General features: G+C 40.4%; 1 protein-coding gene across 4 annotated transcripts in view; it reads left to right on the top strand.

Moving 5' to 3' along the window:
- The window catches only part of NFATC1 (nuclear factor of activated T cells 1), a 150,121-nt gene that overhangs the window by 24,133 nt on the left and 98,769 nt on the right, over positions 1–27,219 (top strand). For all 4 annotated transcript variants that reach the window (XM_090039539.1, XM_090039536.1, XM_090039535.1 and 1 more), the window contains exon 3: positions 1,030–1,189. In XM_090039539.1, coding sequence (XP_089895665.1) covers positions 1,030–1,189 — 160 coding nt within the window. The remainder of the gene's footprint in view (positions 1–1,029; positions 1,190–27,219) is intronic.

The following is a 27,219-nucleotide window of genomic DNA, read 5'->3' as shown; positions in this document are numbered from 1 at the left end:
ATAAGTTGCAATATAAGTGCAAAGTGGAATATGAAATTGTTTGTTTTAAACTTACGTTATCAATTTGACTAGTTGTAAATATGCTTGAAGGAAGCTTTTAGGAGAGTTTACCAGTGAACTAAAGAGAGTATATACTAAAACTAAAAATTAGGATTTTGGTGATGGGGCGATTTGTATTAATTTCAAGATCTGTCAAGTCACATCAAGCCTGATCCTACAAAGCCCTATTGTTGCACACATTTTTCTTTCTGATATTAACTGAGCAGTGCTTTCACTAATGTTTTCACTTCATATTATGTTAAAGTGTGGCTCTACTCTGAAAGTGGCTATGTAAAAATGGCACTTTGTAAGTTGTCAGGCCTGCTTGTTTTAGTGACTATAGTATGTCTTTAATATTTTTATAATTCCCAAGTCAATAAGGGCTACAAGGAGTGAGTAGGATTCTGTTCTGGCTTGTGCATCATCATCAGGAGAATTTGAAACTAAGTGTGGTTTTCAGACTATTGTTTGTCACACATGGATCAGAAACAACGGAGCTTCCATTTGAGAATCCAGTGGAAATTTTCAGGATTGAAAGTTAGAGGAAAAAAATCCTGTAAACTAAGCAGATTTGGCCTAGGCAGTGAATTACATAAAATACAGAGCTTCCATAGTGCCAATTTAATGGTAATTTTAAGAGTAACACTCTTTAAAAATTCTTCCAGATCTTTCCTTTCACTTTTGTCCTTAGATTCAAAGATCAATACATTAAAATGTTTTTAAACCATACTTAGAAAATTTTTCCATTTTGTTTACAAATCTGATAGCATTTGGCTCATCAAATATTCCTTACCCATAAATCTTCATAAAATAACCATTACCTTTTAAATTACTTATGTCATGGCATTATCCATATTGATGAAATTTTAAATGTAAGATGGTGAAGGATGAACTGCTAAACATGGTCTCTAAAGTAATAGTATCAGATTCTTGTGGTTTGTGATAGTATACTTGATATTAATATTTAATATCCTTTCCATTCCATTATAGCCCATCCCTGCCTGCCCTTGATTGGCAGTTGCCATCTCACTCAGGACCTTATGAACTTCGGATTGAAGTGCAGCCGAAATCTCATCACAGAGCTCATTATGAGACGGAAGGAAGTCGAGGGGCTGTGAAGGCATCTGCTGGGGGACATCCTATTGTGCAGGTATCAATATTTGTATTGGCAGGAAGGCTTGTTTATCCTGGCATACTGTGGCTAGCACCCCTCTACTCTTGCAAAAAAAGGGCCAAGAGATCTTTAATGACCAAAAAGAGATGAGCATATATGTATATATGTGTGTATATATATATGCGTTTACATCTGTAGATCAATGTTCAAGTAATATAAGGCAGCTATATATATATACTTTCTTTTTCCCTTCTTTTGTTGCTGTAGTTGCATCAAAATGAAGAAGCAGCTACACATAGATACATATCTTTTCTGTGCACTAGCATCCAGCTCAACAAACATTTGGCTAGAAGCTAAAAATTGAGGGCCCATTTTACCTGTCAGAGTACACCCATGCAAATCCCACTGAAGGGTAAATTCCTCAGTTTATTTAGTTCTTACTCATGGCTGGATCCATTTGAAGATCTGAATGTGTGTTATAGGGAAAAGGTAAGCCCATATTATGAAAACTTAAGTAAATTAGGGGAAAGTGTAGAAGCATTTGAAATATGTTCTGTTGTAATCCTTCTACCTCTCCAGACATTAGTATGTATCTGAAACCCATATCTAATATAAGGGTTCCTGCTAACATTTTAATTTCTATATATTCCGTATTTAATAGTGTCAAATTGAATGAGATTAATCTCATTCATTTTAATGGGACTTGTTGCAGGAACAGGAGCAGGAAGATTTGTGTTCCATTTGGCTGTACAGAATGGCAATTTACAGGACTTTCTCCAGTAAGAAGTGTTAGATAGGAGATGAGTGAATCCCATGACTCTCCTTCTCCAGAATATAAATGCATTAGTTTAAAAGTTTTGAAACCTTCTCTAATGAATCCTATTTCTGAAGCATAATAGACTGTTCCATTTGCTCACACAATCAGTTCCACTGAAGTCAGCAGGACTAGTTATAGAAGGCCAGGGGTTGGGTGCAGACCCATAACATTTGTTTTAAGCTATGTGCTCGTTCAGGGGGTAGCATCCTTGCATCCAAAGATCAGCTATATGGCTGGATGGTTTCTGACCTAGACAGAGGCTGTGCATACAAATATTGCATGTATTTGTGTAATTGCTTTAAAATCACTTATAGATTATCCAACAAATCTAGTATTCAGACTGGAATCCTATTCCTTGAAGGAATGATGCAACTTTAAGAAAGATGATACTTGGCAGGGAATGCTATGTATATTTTGTATTCCAGTGAGATAGCTGAAGAGACTCTGAAAGTGTGTCAGCAGTCAAACATGGTTTGTCTGTCTCTGCCAAAACTCATCAGTGACATGGGATTATGAGGGAGACCTGCTGAAAGACTAAGGATTTTAGCAGAACATTTGTGAATGGCATTGTGAACGTGAGCGTTGTGGCAGCACACTTGATGACAATTAATACATACTCTGTTAGCTGCTTTCATGCAAGAAAATGTAAATAGGAAGCATCTATTTACAGTGGGCAACTTGACATTTAAAATGTTCAGCTCACTTTACAGAAAAAATGAATATGTTGCCAACACTTAATTGACATCCAGGCACTCTTCCTATCATCTCCTGTACCAGTGTGCAGGGAATGAAGTATGTGACCTCTGAATATATGGGTTGGTGGAAAGGAAAGGAAAGGAAAGGAAAAGAGAAAAAGTAAGAGAAACAGAAACAGAAAGAGAAAAGTAGAGGAGGAAGCCTGGATGGAAGAAAGATGACAAAGAAGGACAAGGAAATAATTAAAAAAAAAAGTACCCATTTCAGTCAGACCAATTTACAATTTGATTTACAATTTGATAAAGATGAATCTATTTCACAGCCTTTCTACTGCAACAGGGAGTTTAAACTTCACATCTCAATCCCCACCTCTCCAAAGGGAACAGAAAAACAAAAGGTAACTTTTTCCCCCTAGACTAAACTGTGTTAGAGTTAGCTGTTCAGAAAAACTAACTTTGCTTCTCTGACAAAGATAGCCCTTGGGCTTTTTTAAGAACAAATTATATACAAGAAGAGACCATCTAGAACTCCTACCAGTGGGAAGTGAGAACTTTCATAGCTGTATTAGGACACTGAGGGTGATTTCTGATAAGCCTGGGACAGGCCAGAAGTGAGAAATGAAGATCTGAAACTCTGAGTTTCGGTCTCTGTTTTGGTTTAGTCCGTTATCTCTCCCCACGTATAGACATTGGTCCAAGGTTCAGAGTCCCCATCCTTATCTGAAACTTCACAACCATGAGGTGCATCTAAGAATGAGGGTTTGGTTTGGGTTCTTCCTTCTGATACAGTCTGGTGTTTCTGATTGTGTTACCCCATTCAAACCCATCATACAAATCTGCTGCCCTTGCCCCCACTGCCTCTCTGCACCATGTAGCCTATTCTCTTGTCCTAGCAGTTGTAGGTTTCAATGGTGATTATTTTGGTGCTTTTGGTTTAAACACATTTATTTTGGTGCTTTTGGTTCACACTTATTCCCCTACCTGATGGGAAAATGCAGTTGAAAAAACCCCCAAATCAATGGAGAAATGAGGGGAGCATTAATTTCATGCTGCTTGCTCAGACCTCCAGCAAGCCATTCAAGTCCAAAGAAGCTTCCCCTCCTTTTCTGTCTCCCAGACATGCTAACACAAACACCCTTTGTTCAGGGAGGGGAGGTAGAACCAAAAGCAGCCTTGGAAGTAGCACAGTTCCCCAGCAAAAAAGGTTAAATGCTGTGGCAAACTGCCATGCAGGTTACTGTTCTCCAGCCAGACATTATTTGCCTCTGTTTCCTCCCCACCCCCCTGCTTAATGGTCATTAGTTTTTTCATCGCAGCAATAGCTCCCCTTGAAGGAGGTGGGAAAGTACAGGTGTGGGGAGAAGCCAGTGACTCCTCAGGTAAACAGTCTGCCAGAAGGGAGCACGGCAGGAGGGCAGGCTCCTCTCCTGGGTATGACAGGAACTGCAGGCCTTGAGGATAACTTTCTCTTGGGTCCTCAAGGCAGGTGAAATTCATCCCTGCTGCAGAGGAAGTCATCGTGTTAGCTTTACATTGCAGCTTAGTGTTAGAAACGAAGGCCGTGTTAATACACAATATGTCCTTCACCTTATTCCAAAATCATACTATGCAGAGAGTCTCCACCTTTGTATTGTCTTGCACACATAGTGGCAAGGAGTCAAGAAGGGGAGCATTTACCTAATTCCATTACCACCCTGCCAAATAAAACTCCATGAAAATAGCACAAGGAGGCTATAGCCCAAAGGTTATTTGAGCCCTGACCCCACCCTGGAGGGTACAAGTCACGCTCCAGCCCATCTTCACCCTCCAGCTTACCAGGGATGTTTCTTGTAGGATTTCACCCAGCATGATTTTGTGCCTCCAGGAATTTCATTCAGTTCAGCCGTGCCCATCCCCACTGCCAGATTTACTTTATTGATGGATTTTTGTGCATGCAAATCTGCATTTAGAGGCACTCAGCCACAGGAGCCCCTTCTTTCCGTGTTACCCTCCTACACATTTCCTTTTTACTTGTTTGGGTGTTTGGTTGCCATTGCAGCCCCAAGCTATCAGTGTTCTTGATTTCTAAATGTTTTGAGAGTGGGCTGTGCTGACACACCTAGCAAGCTAAAAACACTTCAGAACATGGGCAAATTATAGTTGCTGGCGAGTTGGTGCTGATGAAGTAATGGTTGGCAAGGGTTTTTATACCTTGGCTTGTAGAATATATTACTAGTTATAATGATTCTATAGGTGATACTTTCCCCTCTGAGTCAGTCCTGTGGAGGTATATTGTGCTGCCAGAGGTGCCAGATTAGATTGAAAACTGAGACCCTCACCATTTGAGAACCAAAATCAAGTAATCACTGCAATATGTTGCACTGTCTGCAGAGGTCAAAGTTACTAACCCTAGAGTTTCTTGAGGTACAATTAGATCCTAAAGTGATAGGCAAAATAGAAAACTTGAAAACACATCCATTAAAGATTTCTGGCCAAACTGCAGTTGGAGTGAGTTGGCTCTAGTTACACCAGTGATGAATTTGACACACCATTTGTACAGCCTATAATCTTCCTCTGGTGATTTCATTTGGAGCTATTTCCTATTTTTCATTCTAAAAATGGTTGAGTTGGTGCTGCACAAAATGGCTGTTGCATTTGACCCAAAGGTAGCTGCATTCAGCGGCAGGTGAGTAGTCTAGTACAGTGGTTCTCAACGTTTTTTGTACTGGGACCCATTTGCCAAGATTGATGGCTTGTCCAAACCCATGCCCACCTGGCCCTCACGGTGCTTGACCCACAGTCCCCTCCCCACCACCCGAGCCATGCTGGGGCCCCTCACCCACAAGCCAGAGCCCACTGGCCCTGCTGGCACCCTTCACCTTTAAGCCACTGTCCCTTGGCCCTGATGGTGCCCTTCACCTCCAAGCCACTGCCCCCTGGTCTGCTGGCACCCCTCGCTCCCAAGCCACAGCCCCCTGCCCCCCTAGGCCATGCTGGTGCCCCTCACTCCCAACCTGCAGTCCTCTGTCCCTCCTCAGCCCTGCTGGAGGGGGCCTCTAGCTGCTTCCATCCTGCTTGGGCCAAAGTGCAAGCAGAGCGTGTGGACCCCTGCATGTATGGACACTACCCACCTGCCGCCAGCTCAGGCACATAGGTCCCCTCTGGGAAGGACTGCCCCTTCTTCCTTCCCCCACTGAAGGGCCAGGCACCTTCCCCCCTTCCCCTCCCTTGCTCCCCCCTCCCCTGCCACAGCCCTGCACTCAGCCATTGTCCCCAGTGCCAGCAGGTGCACATGCACACACACGTGCATACATGCCTACAAATGTCCCCCTCCCCGCCAGCCCTCTGGACAGTCCCCTGGACTTCCATCCTCTGCTCGCCATACACTTATCTGTGTCCAGTTGCTGTGGCTGCTCCCACACCCCAGCCTCGCTGTATGCTGGCCATGTGTGTCTGTGCACACAGATGCACATGTGCCTGTTGCCTCCAATCAACCCAAGAAACTGTTTGCAGGCTGGAACACTGCCAGCCTGCAAGGGGAAACCCACACTTTCATGCATTTTTCTGGGACTTGTTTGCAACCCTTTCAAATATTCTTGCGACCCACTTTCAGGTCATGACCCACCACTTGAGAAACACTGGTCTTAGAAGTAGATGCAGCTTGTGTAGTACTCTGGGATCCCTGGGGAAGAATGCAACTAGATTATAAATGTAAGGTTTATAGGTGTTCTAATTAATAACTCATCCTTAGACTAAGAAAAGTATATTGACTGCTTCTGATGGAATTTTTACAAGGGTGTAGTGTATCTGTGGGAGATAAAATCCAAATACTCCAGAAAGTTTAATTAAAGCATTTGGCTGTTCCCATGAAAAAATGGACTAAATAGTAAAAGAAAATATTCAAATGAATGGAATAGGTTAACGAGCCCTTTCAAAGTCTTATTTATTACCTTAATTCTTATATAGAAAGAATGTAAAGAATTTTCTACAATATCAGCAGCAACATGGGGTAAGTACATGGCCTAGAAAGGAAAGAAACGGAGTTTCAGTTTTTTTTAATAGAAGAACCCAGTGTTGGCAAGAATTTGTATACCAGAGTAAGAGTGAAAACAGATGAGGCGCTGTTTTTGCCTGCTCTATACCCTGCATCTAAGCATGCATCCCATTGAAATCAATCAATGAATGCTTGGGCGCTTTTCTGAATCTTACGAAATGTTTTATTTGCATCCTTAAGCACCTAAACTCTTATAAAAGTCTGACCCTTTGGCCTTCTTTAACTGGTGGGTATCTGACCTTGCTACCTGGAGAGTCTTAGCCTTCTCATTCAAAATATAGAAGGACTATATAATCAATTATTTAATTGGCTCCAAGGTTGGTTCCAAAAACCAAACAGACCGCTGAGGTTTCTAGTTGAAACAGCTAGTTTTACTCTTACTACCTTTGTGCCATAGTTAGAGCTTAGGATAACACATCATATTGTTAATGGGACAATGTTTGTCCAGTCAATCACAAATCTATTTGCATCAGATTTTTACACTCCAGTACCATACCTTGTACAGTGCTTCTCATACAACTGGTATCACAAAAGCTTTACAGCATTAGGTAATATTGTTGCAAAGTAAAATAAACAACGTTAGAGTGTGAAAGAGAATATGGAAAAGTGATCTTTTCAGATATTTAAAAAAGGGACAAAAAATTAATGTGCTGGAAGGATGCAGGAGGGTTGTTCCAGACAGAGGAACCACAAAGAAAGTTCTTGCTCTAAGGCTCTGATCCACCAGAGCACTTAAGCATATATTATTATTTTTAAGCACAAGTTAGTCCCATTGGTTTGACTAGGACTGCTCAAAGGCTTAAAATTAAGCGTGTGCTTAAGTGCTTTGTTGGCTCAGGGCCCAATGCTTGTGTGCTTGTTTTAAGAGAGAGAGCAGAAGCCATTATTGGCTTAGTGAAGGGAATTAAAGAGAAATAGTTCAGTGAGAAACATGGGAGTAAATTCATGGTGGGTTTAATTGTGGTCCTCTGACATCCTATCAAGAAGTGTGGATGTGGAAACAACCATGTTGCATGTTTTTCCCTTTCCTTTTTTTGATCTGTCAGAGAAAAGATCATTTTCTTGTTAGTAAGCAGTGATTCAGTTTATCTTGGGATGATGGACTTCCTCTGTCTGCCTTATTTAACTTCTGCTTAAAAGACAGTACCACCCTTTCTTCCAGATGGAAATATAATCCTTTCTTATGGTGAGCATATAAAGATGTTGGCAAGCACCTGTTAACCAGGTTTCAATTAATAGCACAAAGCCATGCAACCATGCAACAAACGAGACAGGGAGCCTACATTTTATAGCCCTATTTTAGACAGCCGGTACTTCTTAAGAATAAATCTGAGCTGAATGGCTTTCGCACTTCTTGCATCTGTGTAGTTAAAGCTAACCTCAAACTAGCAGACAGATAATCAAATCTGAAAAGTAGAATGATCTGGCAGATGTTTTAAGGCTGCTATTGTTTCCATAAATCTAACAAATGGGAGAAAGCCTGTTGAAAGCTTTTCATCATTAGATTTTACTGGAGAGGAGAGAGGGAAGGAGAATTTCTCTTGGTTTTTTTTTTTTACTTTGCATAAGCAGAACTATGGCAAATGACTGGATGGGCCAACCCTGGTAAGCAGTGATTCTAGAGTTTGCATCTCCATTAGCCAGTCAAAACTTTCCAGCACCATAAATGAAATTTTACCCTCGCTCCACAGATACAGCAATAGGGACAAACCTCTACAGTTTTGCAAGAACAGCCCATTCCAAGTGAGAACCAAGATTTCCTCTAGCCATACCTGGTGGAGGCACTCAGCTTTCCTTTGAAAATTATTTCACTTACATCCATACTGCAGCACCTAATGCTTTTTGATAAAATTCCCAAATGTGTGGCAGGATACCTAATGTAACATACCAACAGGGAGTATTTAATAAACATCTTAAGTTTGTCTGGGATTCAAATTAACTCCCTTTTATGGAAGGACATTTCAAAAGGAAGCAATTGTTGGATGTGGCTACAGAGACAGGCTCTGTAACTAAGAGCTGTACCAGACTTTTGCTGCCTGGCCTTTCTTTATCTATTTAGTTATTCTTTTAGAAATTCTTTTTTAGAACTTTCTTTTGACACATTCACTGTCCTTATGCCCCATGTGTGTATAATGCCTCACACTAAATCCCAGTTTATAATCAGTCTATAATCCCTAGATACTATGGTAATATTTTTGCTACTACTAATGGGATTCGGCATAGAAGAATAATGTAGCACATTCTGACAAGTGGGTTACAGTTGTTTTTGAGTCTTTTTCTGATCAGTCTTTATCAAATAAATTAGAGGGTTATCCCAACTGAATTAAAAGTACTTGCTTTTGGGAGGAAGGAACAAAAAAGCTATCATTGTTTTGCCTTCACTGTATCTTGAAATTATTCTTGTTCACTAGTTAAAGGAATGGTAATATCTACTCTAAGCTTTCCTCTTTCTTAGCCCTTCCGTTTCCTTTCTGTCTGGTTGTTTAAGATGAGGAGGTATCCAACAGGGAATATCAACAGAGTTTTTTCTTTACACCCTGTGGATGATCTAGCTGTTCTTTGATAATGATAAATGGGTTGCAACCAATGCCAGCGTTGCCTTCATGCTACCTGTTTTATACAGTTTAGTAGATATTTTCCTTTATGAGTGGATGTGGAAAGAAAGTGGGGAAAGCATCTTTACTTTATTATTACTTGTAGAACTTGTTCTGTCTGCTTGTTTGATCGATTTTTGGTTCACCCTGTACAAACTAATAGCCTAGAAACTGTACAGAAACCTGTATAAAACACAAAAAAACAAGCAGAAAAAAATGTAATCACTCCCCCACCCCTCTCTCCTCCACCTGGTATACTTTATTACGGAGTCTTGCACTTTGTTATTTCTCTTGTGGATACTGTTTGCAATGTGGATGGGGGAGAGGGCTCTGAATGCCACATGATAGGATGATTTGCTGTCATTCTGAAAGTATTTCAAACTATCTGTACTCTAAATGAGGAACTGGGGCTCATAGGAGGGCAGTACATAGCAGTTCTCTGCTAATGGCTTAGCTTTACCATACAGCCATCTTAATGTTACAGCCATCTCTCTTAACTATTCCTTTGCCCAGAATTACAAGATAAGTTTTTGAACACATATTATTGTTTCCTATACCATGATGTGCTTCTTGCTGCACCCTGACTGTGGGCAAAGTTTAGGGAACATTCCCTCTGTACAACCCCCAACATCAAATAAAGAAAAGGAGTTCTGTTTATCTAATCTGTATCTTCTGGTTGTGCTCCTGTGATGGGTGAAGATGAAAACACACACAAAAATCTCAGGCTGACTTAGAACAAATAATCATTTACAGCTACTAGGAAAACAGCTGCCTGGGCTGCAAGAAAGTAGCAAGGCTTTTGTGGCACTGCTGGTAAGACTATTTTGCAGATACATTTACAAAGCTAATTGTTCCTAATTCTGTTCTCTAAATTCACTTTGGCCAAGACCTGTCAGGCACAGCCCATGTGCCCATTTCCCTCTCACACACTCTCTTCTCTTTTTTAACCATATTAAAAAGAAATGTTCAGTTTAAATTAAACAAGAAGGGAGAAGAGAGATAAGAGTCAGTCAGGTCTCTGAGGATTTCTTTGCATTTGTAACCCTCAAAACCAGGTACAATTTAAAAATAAAAATTGGCAAGCAGTTAATTACATGGCCTAATAGACCTCTGTCTTTTGGGAGCATAATTCAAATGGCTGCTGAGCTATTAATGTTGAAAAGTGGCCCCTACACATACACAGTAATTATGCTTTCATAAGGACAGTCAATTCCATTTTCAGTAAACCTATGACATTAGTCATCTTAAAGTTGAAAATACATACCCTTGACTAGGAATATGGAGTTCACGATATTAATGATCAGGTTTGCAAAATTAGAAGGCTTCAGTTCTGCAAAGTTCACACAGCTTGAATAGACCTTATTATTATTCAACCTGAGTAAGGGTTAGAGAACATGCTTCAAATGTTTGTTGTTATATTACACAGAGGACACAAGCTCTTATTCTGCCACATGAGATCTAAGGATGGGAGATCCTAGAAAGAGCAGCTCAGTACATTTTTGTCTCAAAGCACAGGCCCTCAAACAAGTTGGTTTCTTAATGCCTTCCTTAATGCTCCTGTAGTGAGAGTTAAAATCTCAGCAAGGTTGCTTGCCTCAGTGTACCTGGTATACTAGGATCTCTTTGTGAGTAACAAGTAAATGAAATGTTTTGAGCTTTCCTTCCTTTTTTGCATCCTTGTGACAAGGTGTTTAGCAGAATGTGAAGATTTGACAGAATCTGGCAGGGTTGCACTGTGGACACTTATACTGTGGCCTTGAACTTGCAACCTCTGGGCTGATCAGCTATGCACCTTAGTACCCCATTTTCAGCCTGCTTGTGCCTGGACTTTTGGAGGGAGAGAAAGAGTGAGGGGTGCACAGGGAACCTGACTCCACCTATGCAACCAGGGTGAGAAAAACCACTGGAAACATTCCACCAGTAGTATTTGTATTCTCCAGATAATAGTGGATCAGGGCAACTCTGAGGATCCACGTGCAAGGGAGTGTGGTTTCAGTGATTTCCTTCTGTTTTGTGTATTCAGTCCATATCCCTCAATGAAAATGCTTAGGACATTCCACGTATATAAACTTGCATGGTTTCCTGAGCAGATTAATGTCACATACAAGAGACCAGAACTTCACTCAACCAAAGGACTTACACATGCATTAAGTACAAGACTCACCTTATTGAAAGGACTTACAAGTTTGCAATGAAATATGTCCTTTAGCTACTTACTGAATCAGGCCCATAGTTAATTTAACAGTTGTGAAGCAAATCTAACTTGTGTCTGAGTAATGCCCGGAAGATTGGGCTCCAAATGATTTTAAAGGGAGATACAATTTCATACCTATTTATTAGATGAGTGAGCCAGAATTCTGTGAGTTCCAGCCAAGTTATTATTACTAAGTTATAGGATTGCAATGCTAGTTATAATGTAGAAGTCCTACACCAAAGTTACGAATCAGTAAATCTACTCCAGACTTGTCAGATTATTGCATGTTGACATGAGCCCAAAAGTTGAAATGAAGCACAGTTAAAATTAAAATGCAGCTTTACCAAAAGCCAGATGCTTCATTATGAGCCATGCTAACCTACCTGCCAAATACCAGCTAACCTTCATGAAGCAAATGATTAATTTTTTACAAGTCTGCTTTGGTAACTAGACATCTGTCCTCTATTTTTAAAGGAATATCTCAGAGCAAATGATTTTTTTTCCTCCTCAGTATCGCCAATTATATAAAAAAATATAGTTTTCATAGTCTACACGTACAATGTATAGTTTTCAGAGAAGATGTGTGTGTGCATGTGTATAGATACTGTACTATACAATGTATGTATGTGTATATAGTAGTAAAATATGTATTGCATATAATTAGATTTCATATTAGTTTTATACCAGCAAATTAGAAACTCCATTTTTTTATCTTTTTATTTTTATGAGGTAAGAAGAATAGAATTATGTCCATAATAGATATGGTAATCTATTGTGTTTATAACAAAGTCTGTGCATGTGATTATAACATAGATTTTCCATTTTAATGTCATTGTTACAAATAAACTGAATTGGTGGGAAAAATAGTGTCAGATTACTCAGTCACTCATTGGAAGTACATTGTAGCTTTCAATATGAGCAGGGGTTTATCATGAGGCATAGCTTAAGAGATCTTCTTTGATATGAACCGTGGAAGAGATATGTCCATTACAACATCTGTTATATAAACATAAGTAAAGTATGTTGCATGCTGTCAAAGCAGTGGAATCAAATAAAACTTCTACACCCTGCACGTGTTTAAGAAATAATTCAGAAAGAGTTACATATTTTCATTGTAACAATTGGAATGGAGCGGTGATCAACTTACTTGCACATAGTAAAAAATAATACAGGTTGCAGACAGATTTGTAACATGGTTTTTAAGCACCTGTTTTTAATGTTTCAATGTCCAGTAAGACTAAGGAATTCCTGCTTTTCATTTCCATTCAGTCACTATGCACATTACAGTTTAAAAGTCTAATGTACACCTTTCAAATGTAAAGCCACTTAAAGCAGTAAACAATTCTTGTTTTTACATAACAAGCAAGGATTTTTTTGGAGTGATATCTTTTATTTGACCAACTGTATAATTGAGATAAAGTTAGACAAGCTTTTCAGTTAGAAGGGCTCTTCTTCAGGTCAAGATTTTGGGTTAAGATTTTAGGAATTCTGTTTTCTGTCAGTTCCAAATCTTGAGGGACATTTTACTGATTCTGTTCTTTGTAGCATTGATAATGTGGTGGTCTTAGCAATCCATGGTCCCAGTTGTCTTCCAGAACAAGGACTTACCCAGTAGTGCTTGCTTTTACACATGCAGCAATATTGATCACATCCCATCACATCACAATGCAGCTACCCAAAAAAAAAAACGTACAAAAGAGAGGCTTATCCGTGTGACCTTTCTGCCTCTGTTCAGCAGAGCACTTTAAGCACATGCTTAAATCCCAATAAAATCAAGTTAATGTTAAATATCTGTTTAAGTGCTCTGCCAAAGGGGGATACATTGGTTAACTGGAACCCTGTTGAGCTACTTATCTCTGTGCCACATTTTTTTTCATTTAGAAAATATGAGTAATAAGAAATTATCTACCTCTCACACTTTACAATTGTCTGATGAAAGGTGCTATTGAAATGCAAATTCTTATTTATAATGGAGGATTCAGGGTATAGACTAAACTTTTCTAAAATTTTACACTTAGAAGAATGGTATCCTATGAAGAGGATGCATTTCTCTTATGTCACTTTTCTGTTGCAAGCTACCAATATTATGTAGCCACTCTGGATTAGAACATAAAGATGTCCATGTAACATGTGATGCACTAAAACGCAGTGTTAATTGCTCTGAATCGCTGATAGGTGTTGTTGCCACAATTTTTGGTCAACCAGCTTTTCCAATATTGCACTAGGGGATTTTAAATGCTCATTTACATTTTTACATGCAAATATCCAGACCATGCTTGCATTTTTAGCTGCATGCCAAAATATACATAGCCCATTATTCTCAAAATATTGTTTCAGAAAACAGTGCTGATGGGGGAAAAGCATGGTCAGTAACAGCGTTGCAAAATATTACTTGTATTCCTTGGCCACAGATTATTTTTCCTTCTGTGAGGGGTGGAAGTGCCCAAATTTCTATCTATTATTGTGTTCAGTGTGTCTCAGCCTGCTAATATCTACGACTGACCAGCAACTCTAGAAGTATAATTCTGCCTCTCTCCTATTGCTGAAGTTGTTCATTTCAAAGTTGCAAGTTCTGTAATGGTTTTAATAAGCTGCCACAGAATCAAGGCAAGTGAGTTTTGTGAATCATGCAAAGTAATATTCCATTTTCTTAGCATATAAGAGGGTCACCACTGAGCCCAATAATAGCAGCTGTTTACTTTAGACCAGTGGTGTTCAACTTTTTTGAGGTGCCCTGTCTGTTTACGGACCAGATCTGGGTGGTTGGTCACATCTGGTCTGTGAGGCAGGTGTGCTGGGCCTGCTTCAGCTGTGTAGAGGTGGGTAGGGTGCAACCAAGAACCCAATCCAGCCATATGGAGTGAGAGGCATGGCCTAGCTCCCACCTGGCCATGTGGGGCTTGGGAATTTGGCAATGAAGGAGGGGGTGGCAATATTAATTGCCACTGTTCCCCCATCGCCAAATTCGCTGATTTGTGGGAAGTCCCATGGACCAGATGCTATAGTTCTACTGGATGGATTTGTTTGGTGGGCCAGAGTTGAGCACCCCTGCTTTTTAGACTGACTGAAAATATCATGATATAGGGAGTGGAATCTGTTCTGCTCTCATCTTTTTAGTTGTCCTGCTGCTTTTGACAGTGTCAGTCAGATTTTCCCTCTTAAGGTCTCATCTGCTTTGGGCTTCCATGATACGTCCCTCACTAGTTCGCCTTATATTTCGTTGACTGTTTCTTCACTATTTTCTTTTGGTATTTCTTCCCCTCCAGCTTGGGGGCTAACACAAGCCCACTTCTTGGCTCTTTCTTAGCTTCTTGCCCTGCTTTTTTCCTTTAGGATAATCTCATTGGCTCACACATTTTTAAGAACTTTCCCTGTTAGGACAACTCATGTTAGCTGTCTATATAAATTTTCCTTGTATATCTACTTCCCTCTTTATCTCTTCTTTGAAGACCTGACACCAAATTAAGAGGGATAAAAATCTTATAAATTCATACTCAGCATGGGAAATAGTTACAAAAATGAATGTTACTTTGAGTATAGCACATTATTTTCACAATGACCAAGAAGATCATGTCAATATCTTTCCCAGCTCTGAGAAGTTACTTCTGCCATGGCTTTTTGGTTGCCTGACTGGTTTTAAAGAGTCAAGAGACTGTATATGCAGCATTGCTAGCCTGAGTTTTCTTTGTAGAAAGTAGGAGTTTCACAGCATGTTTTTAATTAGAATTGCTCATTTAGCATTTCACTGCAGTATGTTCTCCTCAGTGAAACGATAATTTAATTGTCTCTGTTTTGGAAGCTTTTCATGCCTGTCTGTGTGGCCATTCTTTATTTACTATGCCTCTTTGTGCTTTGTTCATAGCTCTGATTATGAGTGAAGTCAAAACCAAAAATATCCATAGGCTGCATCATTTCCACCTTCTAGCTTTTTATATATGTTCATTTTAAGACACTTGGTACATATAAAGCAATTCTACAAGAAAAATATGCTAGGGAAACTTGTCAGTGTTGGGCTTGCATTGACTTCGGGGCGGGGGGGGGCGATACATATCTCAAACTCTGCATAATTAGGAGGAAATATAGTCCACATGGCCTTGACTCAGTTTTCTATTCTGGAGTAATGCATATAAGATCACAACTGCTGTAAAAACAGCCCTTGTTCTGTGGTCTTGAACAAACTTCTATGAACACAATGTATTTTGTTTAGTTGAAAGTGAACCTAAACTTGACATTTTAAACCTTAATTTGCACATATAACAACATTTTACACAATGATTTTCATTTCCAGAATTCCCATAGTACCTTACTGACTGCATAAATATGTAGATTCCTCCACTTTATATAGGATTTGCTGAAATAAAATTGAATGTGGAAGCTATTTTATACTTATATAAAACCCTTTTTTACTAAGGATTCCAAAATATTTTTTTAGCAATAAATTTAATCTTTCAGAGGGCTTACATATTAGTATTTACAGCAACCTAAATTTCTAATCCTCAAGAATTAGAAGGTGTGAGGAGCTATTGCATGTGAACCATTGCAAAGAGATCTATTTTATCACTGACATCCTTTTAGTCTTGTGTGCAAAAGGAAAAGCTGTAGTGTATGCAGAGCTGAATTGTTTTACAAACAGCTAAACAAGATGGTGGTAGTAATGCTGGTGAATTACAGCATCAGAAAATACTTTTGGAATTTTAATGTGTGGGTATAACTGAGGTCCATACTTTTGCCCTGAGTTCAGAAGATAATTCAGCCAAGCACTGTCACTTAGGGGATGTGCTCACATAAGCGTGAGCCTTTGACAGATGTCTGCTTGGCACAAGTACAGCATACCTTTCTTGGAGCAGTGCCATTCATTTGTGAGAAATCCATATTTTAAGATCTGCCTGGGATTAGTTGGCAGTGGATGGTCTGTCTCTTTGTGGCTGGCTACCTCTTATATAAACTAAGTATTGCCAAAGCATACTGGACTTTGAGCTCTTACTAGAAACCTGGTCCTGGTGAGTTTGTATTTGGGTAAACCCAGTCTCTTTTATCTCTTTTAATTGCCCCAGCAATTGCAATACATGATAGTATCTTTCTTTACTTCCTAACTTAAGCGTGTGTGTGCGTGCATGTGTGATTTTTTTTTTTTTGGTGAGTAGTTGAACAGAAGCTACAACACACCTAGAGGTGGCCGTATTTTAATATTAGGGAAAATTATAAGTCATTTGTAGAGTACCTTGAGATCCTTTGGGAAGAAAGATAGTTTGCTTTAGAATGCTGTAATATTATTGTGGCCTATGTAGTTTCAGATATACTTATGTTGCATTTTTTTAAAGTATATAATGCACAGGAAAATATATATTGCAGGAAATGAATCTTGATGAGTTGCAAACACTGAATGCTCTATCCAAAACCCAGTATACCAGGGCCAGTTTCTCTGTTGGTGTAAAACAGTGCATTGATTTTAGTGGAGTGTCACCTGTTCACATGAGGAAAGCATTTGACCCATAAAACCTTTATTTTCAATTTCTGTCACAGTTGCTTGCAAAACTGGACTTGATAATCTTACTCGCTTTAGATGGAATTATGGTAATCAATAGAGTTCATCTAAAACTCCAGTGTTCCAGTGCTAAGTAATACTAATAAACTTGACAGTATTTAGAATAATAGTTTGAGAATGCCTTGGGAACCATGTCCCAGAAGCTTAATCACTTGACAAATAATTGTTTTTACTGAGTTAGCTGCTGGGCATTCATTCAAACATTTGTTGCTCATTGGGTAGTGCTATTAGTATTATATGCAATCAGCTCTTGCATATACATTCTACTCTGTTTTAATCAAAACTCTAAGGCCAACAGATTACATCTATATGTTATGTAACAGACTTTTTTAACTAAGTAAGGCCATATACCAATCGAGGGGATCTTAACTTCTCATAATAACATGAGAAATGTCCTACTGCATCAGACCATAGGCCCATTTAGTCCAGTTTCTTATCTCACACTGTGGCAGAAAGTATAGGCTAAGGAGAAGAATATTTAATTAGGGTATATCCAGAATGATCTATCCCTTGCCCCTCTTCTAACATTCAGAGACCTAGGAGGTCCTGATTTTTTAAGGTACAACCTGTTTGAATTTCGTATAGTCTTGTCAGACCTCCTTTAAGGTCAAAACCATAAAGTCCTAGCTATAAGCCATAAACTGCACATGAGCTATTTTTACTGCTGTATTCTCTATAAGAAGCTTCCACTGTGGAGCATGCAAGTCACAGGGGTATGCCTTAAAAAACCAGGAGCATGTGTATTTGGCTAGATGAATACCCACTTAGATTCCTCTTGTTGGACTGTATAAAACAAAGCAGAATATGACTCTGTTGTCTTTAAGAGCATAGAGAGATAGACAGCAACCTATTGGCTAAAGAAATGAACCATTATAGTTGTCTGAGTTTATTCCTTCAAATGCGTAATCATAATTTTACCTATTAGGATTAATGTCCAAGTAGACTTGAGATTGTAATGCGGTTCAATTCCTGGGGTGGTCATGATGTCCCTAGAACCCCCTCAGCCCTTGTCAACATGGCTGTCTCTGGGCAATCTCGACTTTTTCCTCATCTGCCATGTCTTGATGAAATGATACTTTCAGAAAAGGCTACCTCAGGGCTTCCCATGTCAGATCTCTTCATGAGTACCAATGTTGCTTCTCACTGCCATAAGGGCTAATTATGTGGGCTCCATTCTCCCCAAGACCCATGCCCATGCCTTGCAGATGTCATGCATACTAATCAGTCACAACCATCCCTGTGGGCTACAGGCTACAGGGTCCTGGCTCTCTTCATCCATTACACCTGCCCTTCTCTGGGCTATGGACACTCTGGCCCCCTCACTCTCCAGCTGTGGTCCCCCTGACCTTTGGTCCTGGCCCCACTCCTAAGCCAGCTGAAACCCATGGGCTCTCCAGCCCTGACAGTCTGCAGCTGTGGCCCTTCTAGCCTTCAGCCCTTCCTGAGCCCTGGCCCCACTCCTAGGCCAATGAGATCTATGAGCACCCTGATCCTACCTGACCCCTGAGTCCTCTGGGCTCCTGCTGTCTTTCTGAGCCCTCTATCCCCTGTTTTGTCTCTGGACCCTCTTTACCTGGGCCAGCTGGGACCTCCTGAATTCAGCATCAGGGAAAAAGAAGAGATGAGCAGCAGTGGTGAGAGTGCCCACCCTTTGGGCTCCAGAGCCCTTCAAAAGCAAGGGCTCTGGTGAGAACCTGCCCCAAGAGCCCATGTGCAGCGTGGCCAAAGGGGATGTGACTGTGCCATTGCACTCCCTTTGGATCTGCCTTTGGGAGAGCATGAGGATTCACGTAACTCACAAAAAGAGCAAGGAAGGTTATTTCAGCTCTTTGCTCAGTCCTTCTCCCTCCCCCAACCCGAAAAAGAGAAGTTTTATTTATGGACTGTCTGATTATAATAAGTCCCACTGGGGACATACAACTTTATAGCAAGCAAGTAAATCATGTGCTTTGTCTGCTTCTTCCATTGAGTTTCCAGGTCTTACTCAGTGTTGGGCCTTTTTTTAAGAATGCTAATTAAATACTAAGATGTCTTGAAAATAAATTATTTTGTTGCCTTTGGGAAGGAAACCTTGGCAAATCGCTTAAAAAGAAACCAGAAATGAAATGCGAAAACTATTTTCATATTAATGTTAATGGCACAAGAATACTAAGTCCAGTCTTAATCTGAATATAGTTTAATATTCTGTAGTGTTTACAGCTTGCCAAATATTTATGTGTTTAAATAATGCCTCATACTCAAATAAGCTTACTTTGTAGGGAAAATTGATAATTTAGGGAAATAAAATCACAGATGTCATTGCATCTTGTGGCTCCTTCTAATCATCATAGTTATTCTGTGAGGAACAATATTGCACCAAACACACTGGCACCTTTGTTTATCCTTGGATAGAACAAAACCATGCCTTATGTCTTCATCTTGTAATAAGTAGCATATGGGCAAGCTGCTGGTTATGAACACACAAAGTTGCAGATTCAGGATATAAAACACATACTCCAACATATGCACCACCTAGGCTAAGTACAGACAGTCAAAAAGCCCAAGGCTGAATTTATTCAGTCTTTGAAGGTTAGTCTAAGATGCACAAATTAAATTGAGACACAAGTGAACAGACATTTACCTTTGATTGAGGAAATGCAGCCATATGCCTGGAATGGCTCAGGCCAGAAGCTGGGGGGGAGGGGGCACTAGAGCATTGCTCTCTGGCATTTAGCCATCATGGATTGTGTGTTTTCTTCCTACTGCCCCTGAGGTCTCTGGGACTTGCAGTCCACAGCTACAACCAGCAGTACATTTTAGTGGAGGAAAGGGTGTTTAACCCCCTACCCTCCCTGGCCTCAGACCCCAGCTGGAGTGAGGTAGTCCCCCTGCAGCTCCCCGCAGATGGGGCTGCATCCCAAGCTGGGCTTGCCCTCCACGTCCACCCTCTTGTCAGCCAGCCCTCACTCCTCCAGCTAGGGAACACAGGGGTAGGGCCAGCCCTGCTCTCTGGAGCAGACAGCACAGCACAACACAGCCCAGGGTTGCAAAGCATGCTGGGATGCTGGGGACTTTGATTTAACTTGAACCAGGAAGAGGTCTGGGACAAGTTTCATAAACTGGTTTGACCCAAATTAGTTAAGTCTGATACTATATTCAACCAGGTTTATCTTAAAACAGTTTCAGCTATTTTGAAATTGGTTTATCTACACTGAGTTTCTGATCTGTTACAATTTAAACCAGTTTCTGATCACTTAAATCAGTTTATGTGTGATGTCTGTCCCTAGCCCTACTCTGCTAGTAAATGTTGGTTATAGGTAAGCCTGCAATGAGAGCTCAGGGATTTGGCCCCATTAAAGACAGCAAAGCTGTTCTGTTTTGTGCCTGCAGTTCAGATTGCCTAGACCCATCCTCAGGATCAAGTTAATGTAAAAAATGGCTTGAAGCAGATTTCAAACTATGCTGACTATACCTTAGACTAAGCCTGAAACCGGGGCCAGTTATTGCATACATACAAATATAAACATTTTTAATACAAAAAATGCATAAGTTACATGACTTGTGGTATGTGTACAAGTATAAACCTGCCTGAGGCATCTTCATAGAAACCTATCATAAATCTCTGTTGTAATAGGCCTCTAATATAGTTACACAGTGGACGTGTCTACACAAGATGCTTAATGGTTAGAAGACTAATTCTACTGTGCATTAGTGCAGCTGGCAAAGCCCATGCTAATGCACTAATGCACAGTAGATTTAGTCTAATGTGCAGTAGCATCAGAAAAAAACCATTCATCTGTACTAATGCACAGTAGTGCTGATTACCTGTCACCACAGGTACTAACATACCTGTTAGTGCCCACTCACAAGCGTAACTAAATAGAAGGTCTGTGTAGGTTCAGAAAAGCCAACGTTTGAGGGGAATGTTCCTATTAAATGATATATAGTGTTGGTTGAGAAGTGTTGTGGAGGATCCTTCTGAAGTGTGGATGCCCACTGAAATTTGTTGCCATTCTCTGCCTACCCTATGATGGTAAGAGTGGTGATTTTCAGTAATGGATCTATCACATCCCTTTGAGGTTGAAACGGGAGTTAAGCAAGGCTGCATCATCACTCCAGCACTTCTAAGTGTTCCTTGCCATAATGCTACATCTGACCAACAAGCTCCTAAATAACAGTCCCCAGCTTTGGTAATCCAGAGCCATGGTGAGACTCTGGAGAACACTGAATATTTTCTGCCCCTCAGAAACCGTCTTTTGCAGAAGGCTGACATTGATGAAGAACTCCAACTTTGCCTCAAATGTGCAAGGCAGTCTTTGGACACCTGAAGAAACAGGTGTTTGAAGATCATGATATCAGATCTGAAACCAAACTCATGGTTTATAAAGCAGTCTTGCTGCATGGAGCTAAGACATGGACAATGTACAGGAGATATCAAAAGTTGTTGGAGAAGTACCATCAGTGCTGCCTCTAGAAGATCCTCCAAATCCAGTGGGAAGACAGACACACCAGTGTTTGCGTCGTCCTGCAAGGAAACACCATGAGTATCAACTTGTCATCTGGAAGTCTGTCTCCAGACTTCTGAAGCAAGTTTTATTCTCCCAGCTCTGCCAACTCTGCAGAGCAAGCCCTTTAGGGACATCCTCAAGGCCAACTTAAAAAAGTGCAACATCAATATCAACTCATGGGAGACTATTGCCAAGGCCTGCCCAAAATGGAAGAAGAGTCTGCTTCAGTGCTTTAAAACCTCACGAAAATGTTTAACAGATAACAGAAAAGCAGAAGCAGCAGAAACAGTGTGTTGGAAACCAAATTAAGACTCCAGCGCCACACACCCCACGCAGAAACTCATGTGCAAGCTGAAGTAGAGTCTGTCAATCTCAGATAGGCCTCATCAGCCATCTTCGGGCACACAGATAAGACAGTCATGGACGACAATCATTCTTGAATGTGAGGGATTGCTGAAGAAGTACAGTTGAGCTTCAGGGTCTGAAACACGCAAAACTGAAAATCTGCCTAAACATGGGAAACTCATCTCTCTCACATTAGTATAACAATATTGATGTCAGCAGAGTATATTCTGATTTATTCTAATCAGTATCGGGCTTATGGCCTTTAAGTTGGAGACACAAGTGAAAAACATCAAGAAGACAGACCTGCCTGAAATTTTCATAGCTTTCTTTTATGTCATAAAAGTGAGTTTGTTTAATTGCAATTTGAAAGTCTCTCATGCTTCAGATTTTAGCTGCTATGGATCTGGTCCAGAGAAAAACACACAGCCTGTTGTGGTATAAAAGCCCCCAAAGGTCACATATGGTGGACGTGCAGCAGACCAAGCTATCCAAAGGAAAGGTCACCCTGCTTTACACAGGCCAGCTGCAGCCCCACCAGGGAATTGTGAGGTTATTCATGAGATGAAGAGTTAATTTAAATGAGGTACTTGGCTCCAGTACACTCAAGTTCCCTGCTTAGGGTCTGGTTATCCCCCTTCCTACTCCTGCAACAAGAAAATGTATGCAGCTTTTGGAAATTATTATAGCTACAGGACTAGAATAACTCCAGTTTCGATGGGTTATAGTGGGGAGAGGTCTGGCTCCCTTCAATTACTGGACAATTGGAGGGTAGGAGAAAATCCAGCCAGACTGCTGATGCAGCAAGGGAGGGGGACTTTTTCAAAGTTTGGCTATGCAAAATGTATTTTCTGAGTACAAGGACAGTAATCTCTCATACTGCCTGCTGATGGAACAAAGTGCATAGGACCGGCAACCCATTACATTTGTGAATCATCAAAAAGAAAAAGACTCCTTCTCTCCCCTTCTACTAGGGCATCATTCCCATGAGTTGAATTACTTTAAAAAGAATGCAAGCTTGGGTGGTTGCTTCATATGGCTACATTTGATTAGGGAAGTCCTTCCTAGAAATAGGGAGCAGCTTTTATGGCTGTTTAGCCAAGGAGATTTCATGGTTAAGCTGCAAGCCAGCAGCCACGAAGGCTGTTTTTCCCTGGCCAGAAACCTAAATGCCTAGTGAGCCAGTCACTGTATGTGCAGCGTCTCTATTACACTAAGATTAATAATTCCTCACAGCATATTTGCAGCTGGAAGTTTTATATAGATCTTTATTCATTGTGATGTGAACAGCTGCTCTTTTGCTGCACTGTCAAACCAAAGTCCAAGTGGCAGCTCAAGGAAAGTGCCACATAAAACAGACTCCTGCTACTTTCTGTTCCTTCTTGCTGCTGCTCACCTCTCTTCCCCTGCCAGGCTTGTTTCTTTGGGGGTGGGAGCCATCTTATTTAATATTGGCAGAAGAACTCTAGTATTAGGACATTTGAAAGCTACGTTTGCATTTTAGAACAGAATTCAAGGAATCCAGGAAAAATGTGGTATAGCAAGAAAAAATATTCTTGCAAAGCAGCACAATATTTTTTCTTCATTTTGACTTGTGGGAGTGGTCAGGAGGTAGCATTTGTATTATGTTATACTTAGAGTGATGTAAAATTACTCTTTTTGGTTAAATATGCAAAGCGGTTGTCAGGGAAAGCTCTGCACAAATTGTCATGGCCCAAGGGTAACCTAAGCTCTGGAAGAGCAGAATTTTTTTTATTCTGAAATCAGCTTGCTTTGCTCTTTTAAGCAAGATGTGCCTCCTTTTTGTTTGGCTTACACATTCACCAGAGAACACACTGTACAAGAGAGCTGAAATTATTCCTAAGATTAGAACCCCTACTTCTTCCAAAGGCTAAATGGCAACAAATGGTTAAGTTTTCCATTTTACACCTAATCCAAAATCTTTCACCTCCATCAACACAACTAGCTCAGGACTAGAAAGAAGCAGAGTTGGCCACTGACAGAAGCACCAAGTTCTTTCGCTAAAGGGTTATCACTCACCTAACTCAGCTTTCGTTGTGGGTTATCACAGCATGAGGTGGCATGGCTCTGGGCCAGGAGCAGTAAAAATAATAAATGTCATGTTAGTGGTGCAGCAGTAATTTATTCACATTCACATGCAGAGGTAATGCTAAAGCTTGAAAGAAGCAGCTGGAAAAAGACAGGAATTATATAAGAACCCTCAGTCAAGTGGGCATGATAGCAGTTTGTCACTCAAGCATGGAGTTTAGGGGTCCTGTCAAAACCCCTACAATTGTGTGAGTAACAGGTAGCTTAGAGTGCTGTTTGTTCTTTGCACTTGGGAAGAATACTTCATACTTCTTTCGGCTGCACACACTCATTACACTTTCATAGCTTTAGTTTGTACTACTGCAACATGCTTTATTTGGCCTACACCAGAGGTGCTTAATCCCTAGCCCATGGGCCAGATCTGGCCCCTGGCAGCACTCCCCTGCTGGCAAATCCAGATCTGTGGGGGAGCCCCAGGCCCTGTGTGCTAGATTAGGTACCCCATCCCAGCTCATGGGGCTGGGCCTATGCAGTGTGAGCCATCAGGTGCCAGATCCCAGCATGCAGAGGCAGTGCCAGGTTCTAGGCCCAATCTCAATATGTAAGGGCAGCACTGGGTCCCAGGGCCCGGCTCCAGTGCATGGGGCTGGGAGGGGGTGGCACTGAGCCCCAGGGCTTGATCCCAGCACACAGGGCTGGAAGGGGGTGGCACCAGGCCCTAGGACCTTATCTCAGCATGAGGGAATCAGCCAAGGTGCTGTGGAGCTCTATCCAGGCACCTGGGGCCCAATCCAGCCCACAGACCAGCCCTGCTCTACTCATTTGGCCTGCTGGGCCAAGAGCTTGAGCACTGCTGGCCTACATCTAAAGACCATTTGCTACTTCAGGATACTACTTTTCATATACACAGGGATACTTCTCAGCAGAAGTATGCTTACCTGTTGGTTCTCCGAGGAACTCTCAAACATTATTCTTGGCCTAAAATATGTTGAATATTTTAAGCTTTGCTTCCTTTCCAATCATCTCCCTTGACCAAGAGCCCAGTACCTGTGATTAGCATAGGTCACTGAAGTGGGTTCAGATGGGAAAAGAGCTAGAGATGGAATAGCTAAAACTTCGTCTTCCTTTCCATATGTTACCAGTGCCATGGGGCTTCCAGGCACTTTATAAGGTGCATCTGTGTTTACAAGAATGTCCTAGCACCAGAGCTTGAGTAGAGTTAAAGAATGGATGGGTAGAAAGGAATTCATGTTGATGGGTAGGGAGGTCTTTTAATGGTGTTTTAATGCATTCATAGTCAGGGGTTCTGTGTGTATTTCAAAAAGAGGTGGTTTATTGTAGATCTGTGGACAGATTTGCTTTATGCATTTCTTTTTTACGTATGGGTAAACTGAGACATATCTGTTAAGTGATGTACTTAGGGTCACACAGAGCACATAGAAATAGATCCCCAGGTTTCCTGAATCTAGTGCCTGTTGTCTTTTTATCACATGAAAGTAATCACCCACAAGACCAACCTTCCCAGGCTCTTTCCATTTTAAGAATATGACTTAATTGGAATAAGTTCTATATTACTTTTAGGTGTTTATTAAATTTAAATTTCTTTCCCTAAAAGGCTGGTTGATGAATCTGTTGTAATACATGGATTATATATATTTAATATAATAAATATATATATTTATTATATAAAACAAATGTTATTTATTTTATTACTGTTTATCACTAAATTTGAGTCTGAATTGTTTGCAGAGTAACTACAGTTTAAGTAGTGTGGTCCTGATTTTTGATTTTACAGTCTCAGTACTGAAAAGCTCTTTGATATGTTTGAAAGTTTTTATGAAGTCACATATTGGGTCAATATTGTTAAACCCATTTGTTTTATTTTATTGTTCATCATATGAAGTTACTATAAAAAAGACATAATGACTGAATGAGGTTGCTGGAAAGCTGTTATTGTACACACTTCAGGGTGCAGCAACTTAAATAGATGCGCGACATTTACTGTATAGATCTTATATTTTATTCCCATGTTTACTTTTTTGCAAACATGTGGCCACAGATAACCTGTCTAGAATTTCTGCCTTTAGTTGATGGCCAAAATAGATGCACATCAGAGTTTCTGGTTTTACTTATTATCTTTCCCAGGATGTGAAACCTTAACTCTAGCTGAGTACCCCGTTGCTGCTTGTGTAACCCTTATGATTTCAGTGGGACAGGTTGAAAAGTAAGGCATATTTCAGAGTGAGTAAGGATATTGCAATCTGACCTGGAAATGAAACAGTGGATGCAGTGCATATTGCTTTAATTTGTTTATTTAGATGCTTTCTTTGTGTACAAGCTGCCTAAAGAATACAGGCAATCTCCGCTTAGTTGGTTCCTGAAAAACCAAGCGCCAAGAGAAATGAGCATTAAGCAAAACCAAAAGTATTTGACAACCAAAGGTGGCACCCACAATTGTTTTTAATGACCCAAGAATGCAACTGTGAGTGTTATAATGAAACTCGCTGAGCGCTAAGTGAAATCAGGTATCAATTTAAAATGAACGTTATAGTGAAATAGCGCTAAGTGAAACAGCGTTAAGCAGGGATTGCCTGTAATGTCTTTTTAGCCTCGTTGCATATTTGCATATGCATTAGTCAAGAGAGTGTTTTATGTGGATATTTATGCCACTATAGTAAAGAATACACCACTTTGTAGCTTAGGGGATCTTGGGCGAGTTATGTTAAGAGCAAGGTCCTGCTCATTGAAGTCAATGGGAGGTTCGCCCTTGACTTCACTGGGAATAAAATCAGGCCTTAAGTCATCATCTATCCTCATTCATTATTTCTTTCAAAATTAAATTTAAAGTGTTCTGCATGCATGATGTATGAATGCCTGAGTGAACTTTCAGTTATTGCATCCTGTGGAAAATACACATATGGTGATTTCTGGAGCTTACTCCCATATTTATGGTATGATTTTTAAAGCCACAAGAGCACATATATTAAGAATTTGCTATGTTAAATAGCATACTCTGCTTTTTCTTTAGTTATTCTTTCAGTAGATTATGTGGACATTCTAACTTGTTTCTGGCTATATTGTCTTTCATACGCTTTGGTATGGGATCTGTCTTGAAGTTAACTTGAGGAAGCCTTTTTAAGCACAGAGGGCTCGTTGTTTTGACAGGTAGTTTTCTAAGCATTTCGACAGATATTTTAACATGCCAAAGCATAAAAAGCTTGGAAGGAAACATGAAAAATATTTGAACTGCCCTTGTTAAAATAAACATTTTAGTTTAAATAATAGAAGTTTACCCCCCAATCTTTTAAAT

This window comes from Crocodylus siamensis, chromosome 3, assembly GCF_052110815.1.
Source record: "Crocodylus siamensis isolate JL-2025a chromosome 3, ASM5211081v1, whole genome shotgun sequence".
In the NCBI taxonomy this organism is placed as follows: Eukaryota; Metazoa; Chordata; order Crocodylia; family Crocodylidae; genus Crocodylus; species Crocodylus siamensis.
This window is presented reverse-complemented; position numbering and strand designations above follow the sequence as displayed.